The sequence below is a fragment of the Sus scrofa genome, chromosome 2 (assembly GCF_000003025.6).
Source record: "Sus scrofa isolate TJ Tabasco breed Duroc chromosome 2, Sscrofa11.1, whole genome shotgun sequence".
Classification (NCBI taxonomy): domain Eukaryota; kingdom Metazoa; phylum Chordata; class Mammalia; order Artiodactyla; family Suidae; genus Sus; species Sus scrofa.
In genome coordinates, this window is record NC_010444.4 from 67009252 (window position 1) to 67017042 (window position 7791).

The 7791-nt window shown below is 50.4% G+C and overlaps 1 protein-coding gene across 1 annotated transcript in view; it reads right to left on the reverse strand.

The window, feature by feature from the left end:
* The window catches only part of LOC100624460 (mucin-16), a 115406-nt gene extending 107617 nt beyond the window's left edge, over positions 1-7789 (reverse strand). The window contains exons 1-3 of the mRNA XM_021085118.1: positions 7731-7789; positions 4925-7629; positions 1882-1989 (exon numbers count right to left, since the gene is read on the reverse strand). Of these exons, the coding sequence (XP_020940777.1) occupies positions 1882-1989; positions 4925-7629; positions 7731-7789 (2872 nt within the window). The remainder of the gene's footprint in view (positions 1-1881; positions 1990-4924; positions 7630-7730) is intronic.

The following is a 7791-nucleotide window of genomic DNA, read 5'->3' on the forward strand; positions in this document are numbered from 1 at the left end:
TTTGGATTTATGGTATCTTCACGTTTTCTCTGGGCTTCTGGTGGGCAGGCTTGTAAATAAAACAGCTCTTCCGTTAGGAAGTTTGCAAGGAGGTGAAAAAGGGGGTTCTTCTGGTTTCGATTCTCCTTTCCAATCTTGACAAATCAGTTGAACACACCCTCTATCCATATTCTGTTCCTCTGGATGGCAGGGATCATATTATATCTAGCCCTGTGTCTAATATTAGTTATGAACTTGGTCTAGGCCTGTCTTGCTGGGCCCACTTTGGCACCCTCAGTCTCTATATTAGAGTGGCCTCCACGCAGACCTCTGTACCACAACTCCTGTCTTAGTGGAAGGTAAGGTTCTACCCAGGGACCTGGGAAAATGCTTCTTCCTTTTACTCGGTTTTTCCTTCTTGAGTCCAGGCTTCAGTCTATCTCTTTTAATCTGATGTCTGTCTTTATCCCCTAGACCTCAAAACTGAGTCTAACTGAAAGGCAGCTCTGTGGCTTGAGGTTTTTTGTTTGTTTGTTTGTTTGTCTTTTTATGGCAGCACCTGCAGCAAATGGAAATTTCCAGGCTAGGGGTTGAATAGGAGCTGCAGCTGCCAGCCTACACCACAGTCTTGGCAACACCAGATCTAAGCCACATCTGTGACCTACACGGAAGCCTGTGACAATGCTGGATCTTTAACCCACAGAGCCAGGCCAGGGATCAAACTTGCATCCTCATGGATACTAGTTAGGTTCTTAACCCACTGAGCCACAACGGGAAATCCCATGGCTTGGTTTTAACAGGGGAAGAGGTAGATCAAGGCATCTTACTTCCTATGTATTTTCATAATCTTTTACTTCCCTCATCAGAAAAGGACAGAACTCTTTCACCTTCTAATACAGACGGGCATGTCAAATGATTGCTTTTAGGAACCTGCATAGCTGTGCTCATCAACCTAAGCACTTGAAGTGGACACCTCCTCTCAATGATTGGCCATGTATTGGAAGGTGTAACAATGGACGATAATTCTTGTACCTTATATTGTAATCATCACAGCGATGAATTGTCCCATAGAATAAACCCACAGCATCTCAGGTTTACTTTTCCTTCCTGACGGTAATGCCTAACCTTTTGAATAGTGCCTGATGCAGCAAAGCCCTTCATGATTGGCCAGCTAATTTCTGGAGTCTATTCCTAAGACAGAAGCAATAGTCTCTTATATATAGATATGTGAATTACTCAGAGTTTCTGTAGTGGCACAGTGGAAACGAATCCAACTAGGAACCATGAGGTTGTGGGTTCAATCCCTGGCCTTGCTCAGTGGGTTGAGGATCTGGTGCTGCCGTGAGCTGTGGTGTAGGTCGCAGATGTGGCTCAGATCTGGCGTTGCTGTGGCTGTGGCATAGGCTGGCAGCTGTAGCTCCAATTCGACCCCTAGCCTGGGAACCTCCATGTGCCATGGGTGTGGACCTAAAAAGACAAATAAATAAATAAATAAATAACTCAATAGAAGCAATTCCTATTTTAGAAGTCAATACATCTCCTTAAAAAGTATTATCAATAGACTCTGGATATAACTGGGAGTTCCCACTGTGGTGCAGTGGGTTAAGAATCCAACTATAGTGGCTTGGGTTACTGAGGAGGCACAGGTTCAATTCCTGGCCCAGCACTTGGGTTAAAGGATCTGGCATTGCTGCCGCTATGGCCTTGGTCATAGCTGGGGCTCAGATTCAACCTCTGGCCCAGGAACTTCCAAAGGCCGTGGGTACAGCCATTAAAAAAAGAAAGAAAAAGCCTGAGTACAAAAGCAAAAAAAGTTGTGATTACCTACCAGAACCTGGAACTCAGGCAGAGAGCAGGAGACGAGACTCAGGCACTGTGTACAAAGAGGATAATCATACATACCTAGACTGACAGTCTCCAGAGATATGGAGTCGCCCGTCAATAGCGTGCTGCTTCTAGGTGCCCCCTCACTCAGATCCATGGTGATGGTTGCCACAGACTCCTCAGACCCTGATGGAGCAAAGGATGGAAGTGTCAGCCTAGCATTCCCTCAAGAGGCACATCACAAGAAATACTCTTGCTAGAGAATGGATCAGCAATGTCCTCGTCCGTCCCTGAGAAGGCACACTGGAAGAAATAATTCTCTTCTTGGCATGGAACCAAACCCATAAGGTGGCCTGGGTTGTAGTTACTGAAGTGATCCTTGTTGATGGTAGGACTGCTGAATTTATTGGCCTAAAGCAAAAACATCTGGTGATATTCTGTCCTCCATCACCTCTAATGTATAAATTCACTATTGGTTCATTTTTCTCCACCATGGTTTGGACTCTTAAATCAGAGTAATATCATGGAATGGTTACATCAGATTAGTTAACATCTAAACATAACATTTCTTGATGTATCATTTATCCTTTTGTCATTCTTTTATGATTATTATCATGCATACTTCATATCTGGGAAGGGAAGGGGTAGGCTCTGACTGGAAGGAACTGACTTTGGGCTCCAGGATGCTAAAAGGATCTCTAGTTACTTATAGACAGTAGAATGATCCTATGAGGTATCTGGAACCAGAAAGGGGAAGTGAAGGATAATACAGAGACTGGTCCTGGAGTTAAGTGTGTCCCAAATCCAGGAGAATTTTCTGCCATATTTGTGTCATTGTATTGAGTGGTGTTTTCACTTATGTCTGTCCTGGTCCATCCTATCATGGCTGGCCTAGTGGTGTCAAGTATCCTTGGGAATTTACGACTTCCAGGGTGAATCTCTAGGCTGACGGATTTTGTTTTGGGGTTAGGTGTTTGTGGAGCTGAGCTCCTTCACTGGGCAGAATGAAGAGACCTGAGCTGAACTGGGAACCCTAGGATCTGTAGCAGTGATGTATGTGCTAGAAGTCCAGATATCACTGGAAATGGTCTTTCCAGAAACGGACATCTCAGGTAGGAACCCAGAGGAGTAAACTTCATTAGTCTCCTTTTTGCTATTGATACTAGAGTGCTGGTCTTCACCAGGGGACAGTGAGGGGTAGGTATGAGCCAGTTTTCACTGTTGAAGCCATGGTGAGGCTGGTGGGGCTGGGATTGTCTGAGGAGGAAGCTGTCATTCTCTGAGGAGGAAGTTGGATGTGTTTGTTGATTCAAGGTAGGTGCTGGAAGTAAAGATTGCCCCCCCCCCTTTCTTCTTTTCTGCAGCACATGGAGTTCCCTGGCCAGGGATCAGATCTGAGCTGCAGTTGCCACCCAAGCCACAGCTGTGGCAATGCCGGATCCTTAACCCACTGTGCCTGGCTGGGGATCAAACCTATGTCCCAGGGCTCCCAAGATACTGCCAATCCCATTGCACCACAGAGGGAACTCCAAGACTCTCCTTTTTGATAACTACATTGAAGGAGCTGGAGTGCCCAGGGGAACAGAGGTATGCTTCCCTGTATCAACACTTCTTGAGGTATTACTTGGCGATAAGGAAGTCATAGAAGGTAAATTGTGAATGTTCTATTTACTAGTTTCAGCTGTGTCCATTAACATGCTTGTGGTGACTCTCCTGGTTGGAAATGTGGTCATTGTGACTTTGGAAGCAGGGGCAGAAGGAGACAAAGACAAAATGCTGAGCCAGTTGCTTCTGAAAGAGCCAGGCTCAGGAGATGAATGAACTGCAATTCTTTGTGGAGTCAGAGGTGGGCTGGTTCCATCCCCAGAAATTGTAATCTCCCAGGGGTCAAAGAATCGAGGACATCAGAAGATTCCTTCTTTTCTGAAGCACAGGACAAGAAGATGGCTTGTCCTCCCTGGAGCGCTTGAGCTAGAAGCATCCTTGAAATGAGATGGAGACTCAGATGTTGAGATTGGGACACTAGCCTTGGCCAGGGTGAAATCTGCAGATGTCTCAGAAGGAGATGTGGTTCCAGCAGCCAAGTGGGTTGTTCTAAGCCTTCTTTTAATATCATAGCCCCTTGTAGTTTTGGGGGGGTTTTGTTTGTTTTGCTTTTCTAGAGCGACACCTGCGGCCTTTGAAAGTTCCCAGGCTAGGGGTCCAATCAGAGCTGTAGCTGCTGGCCTACACCACAGCCACAGCAACACAGGATCTGAGCCATGGCTGCGAGCTAACCCACAGTTCATGGCAAAACCAGATCCTTAATCCACGGAGTGAGGACAGGGATCAAAACCACATCCTCAGAGATACCAGTCAGGTTTATTACTACTGACCCCTTGTGGTTTTGATATTGGCGGGAGCTAGAGAATGAACAGTGACTGGGCCACTTGTGGTCCCTATTGTGAATGTGGCTATGGATGGTTCCCTAGGATTCTTTCCATGGAGGTGGTTGTCAGGGAATTGTGTCTAGGGACCACCAGAGAAGCAGGGAGAGGAACGGCAGAGGCTGAAACAGTGGTTGGTGCTAAAGATGATCCTGCCTCCAATTAAAGCTGACCTCTGGCCAAATTGTGTTTTTGTATATAATGGAGTAATTAAAGGTGTTGTGACATCACTGCTGCAGAAACAAATGCAGAAGTCCTAGGTAGGTGAGATGAATGGAAGGGCTGTGCCAGTTGAGTTTCTAAGTGAGGCACTGCTTGTGACTAAGCATACTCATGGGTGGGATGAAGAAAACTGAGTGGAACATGAACTCTGGAGACACATGGTGGGGAGCCACAGGTGGGAGCAAAGTGATGGGCCGGGTGATCATTACTCAGAAAGCAAAGTTCTCAGGTTGAGACAGAGATGGAATAAAAATTTCCATGTCTCCTCTCCAGCTAAGAAAAAGGCGGAGAGATGCTGGTCTCTACTATGGAAGAGGGGGTAAACTGAGGAAATGAGGAATTCATTTCAGGGACATAGAAAAGGTTGAGGATGCCAGGACCAGCCTACTGAGTCAAAGCCAAGGTGCTGCCTGCAGGGATACTGTCTGAGTCTCAGGCATCATGGGAGGTTCTAAGCATGAAGACATTCCTACCTGTAATTAACCCTGGTGGAGATGAGTGGGAAAGAAAGGAAGTTGTCCTTGTGGCTCCTTCAGTGCTCGATTCCGCATGACTTAATGCTCTGGAAAGATGAAGAGCTGAGCTGAGGTCTCTCTTTGCCGCACTCCCAGGGGTCCCTGTGTCCCTGGAGGAGGTGACCTTGTGGTCTGAAGATGCGGTGAACCGTGACGCTGTAGCCCCAGGAGCAGAGGTGGACAAGGACAGAGGAAGGCGGGTGGTCATCATCAAGTCTCCTGCAGGGCTGGTGCCAGGGGAGGAGAAGTGATGGCCGGGGTTGGATGGAGTCAGCACCTGGCTGGTTCCCTCCCTAGACTCTGGATTCCCTGTGGAGAATGTCTCAGGCATTTTGGAAGGAATCGTGCTTGATGGTGGGTTTGTTCCTCCCGGAGCACTTGAGCCAGGAGCCACCTTGGTCACAGCTGTCGACACGGACACTGTGGCTCTGCTGACGCTCAGGGTCACATCTGTGGCCGCTGTTTCAGGTGAAGCCGTGGCTCCCAGAGGTCGGGGTGTGGTATCCTGGGTGATGCTTGTGCTGCTGCCGCCTGTCACCGAGGTGTCGGTGGGAAGCAGAAGCTCCTCAGTGGTTGGGCCAGCCGTGACGTCCTGGGTGAGTGTGTTTGAAGATGGTTCTCTGAGTGAGGTTGTGTCAGGGAAGCTTGTCCATGGCTCAGTGGATGCAGAATCCATCCATCTGTCGGGGGAGGTGTCCACAAAGCTCGCCTCGCTGGTCAGTGTTTCCATTTTAAGACGTGTCTCTGTCCACTCAGTTGGTTGGGGTCCAGTAAAGGTTTGACCTGTGCCTGTACTTTCCCATGTTTCGTCGGCTGGGATGCTGGAACCAGGTGTCCTGGAGAGGCCGGCGCTCTCAGGGGCATCTGTGCCGAGGCTGGGCCTCTCAGAGGTGGAGTGGGGGCTTCCGAGCTCCCTCTCTGGATGTGATGGAGAGACCTGAGTTGCACCTGTTCTGCTCTCAGCAGTGCCAACACCTGAGGAGGGGCCAGAAGCGGTCATCGAATTGTTTTCTGTTCCAGAATCAGAGGCCTCAGATGGAGAGACAGATGCAGACCAGGTTCCTCTGGGAGGCCTTCCGGTCATGGACAGAGGGGTGTTGTTCTCCTCTGAGATGGAGCTGCTGGAAGGAGATGTGGTTTTCACGCCTGGATCACTGGTGATGCTGAGGGGGCCAGGACCTGTTGATGGTTCAGAAGCCAAGGTACTGCCTGTGGAGATGCTGGGTCTGTCTGTGGCATCAGGGGAGGTGCTAAGGGTGAAGACACTCCTTGTTGTTCCTTCCTCTGATGGAGATGTCCAGGCCAGTGGGGAAGTTGTATTTCTGACTCTTTCGGCACTGGTTTCTGCATGACTTCCTGAATGAAGGAGAGACGAGCTGGGGTCTGTCTTTGCCGCACTCCCAGGGGTCCCTGTGTCCCTGGAGGAGGTGACCTCGTGGTCTGAAGATGCGGTGAACCGTGACGCTGTAGCCCCAGGAGCAGAGGTGGACAAGGACAGAGGAAGGCGGGTGGTCATCATCAAGTCTCCTGCAGGGCTGGTGCCAGGGGAGGAGAAGTGATGGCCGGGGTTGGATGGAGTCAGCACCTGGCTGGTTCCCTCCCTAGACTCTGGATTCCCTGTGGAGAATGTCTCAGGCATTTTGGAAGGAATCGTGCTTGATGGTGGGTTTGTTCCTCCCGGAGCACTTGAGCCAGGAGCCACCTTGGTCACAGCTGTCGACACGGACACTGTGGCTCTGCTGACGCTCAGGGTCACATCTGTGGCCGCTGTTTCAGGTGAAGCCGTGGCTCCCAGAGGTCGGGGTGTGGTATCCTGGGTGATGCTTGTGCTGCTGCCGCCTGTCACCGAGGTGTCGGTGGGAAGCAGAAGCTCCTCAGTGGTTGGGCCAGCCGTGACGTCCTGGGTGAGTGTGTTTGAAGATGGTTCTCTGAGTGAGGTTGTGTCAGGGAAGCTTGTCCATGGCTCAGTGGATGCAGAATCCATCCATCTGTCGGGGGAGGTGTCCACAAAGCTCGCCTCGCTGGTCAGTGTTTCCATTTTAAGACGTGTCTCTGTCCACTCAGTTGGTTGGGGTCCAGTAAAGGTTTGACCTGTGCCTGTACTTTCCCATGTTTCGTCGGCTGGGATGCTGGAACCAGGTGTCCTGGAGAGGCCGGCGCTCTCAGGGGCATCTGTGCCGAGGCTGGGCCTCTCAGAGGTGGAGTGGGGGCTTCCGAGCTCCCTCTCTGGATGTGATGGAGAGACCTGAGTTGCACCTGTTCTGCTCTCAGCAGTGCCAACACCTGAGGAGGGGCCAGAAGCGGTCATCGAATTGTTTTCTGTTCCAGAATCAGAGGCCTCAGATGGAGAGACAGATGCAGACCAGGTTCCTCTGGGAGGCCTTCCGGTCATGGACAGAGGGGTGTTGTTCTCCTCTGAGATGGAGCTGCTGGAAGGAGATGTGGTTTTCACGCCTGGATCACTGGTGATGCTGAGGGGGCCAGGACCTGTTGATGGTTCAGAAGCCAAGGTACTGCCTGTGGAGATGCTGGGTCTGTCTGTGGCATCAGGGGAGGTGCTAAGGGTGAAGACACTCCTTGTTGTTCTTCCTCTGATGGAGATGTCCAGGCCAGTGGGGAAGTTGTATTTCTGACTCTTTCGGCACTGGTTTCTGCATGACTTCCTGAATGAAGGAGAGACGAGCTGGGGTCTGTCTTTGCCGCACTCCCAGGGGTCCCTGTGTCCCTGGAGGAGGTGACCTCGTGGTCTGAAGATGCGGTGAACCGTGACGCTGTAGCCCCAGGAGCAGAGGTGGACAAGGACAGAGGAAGGCGGGTGGTCATCA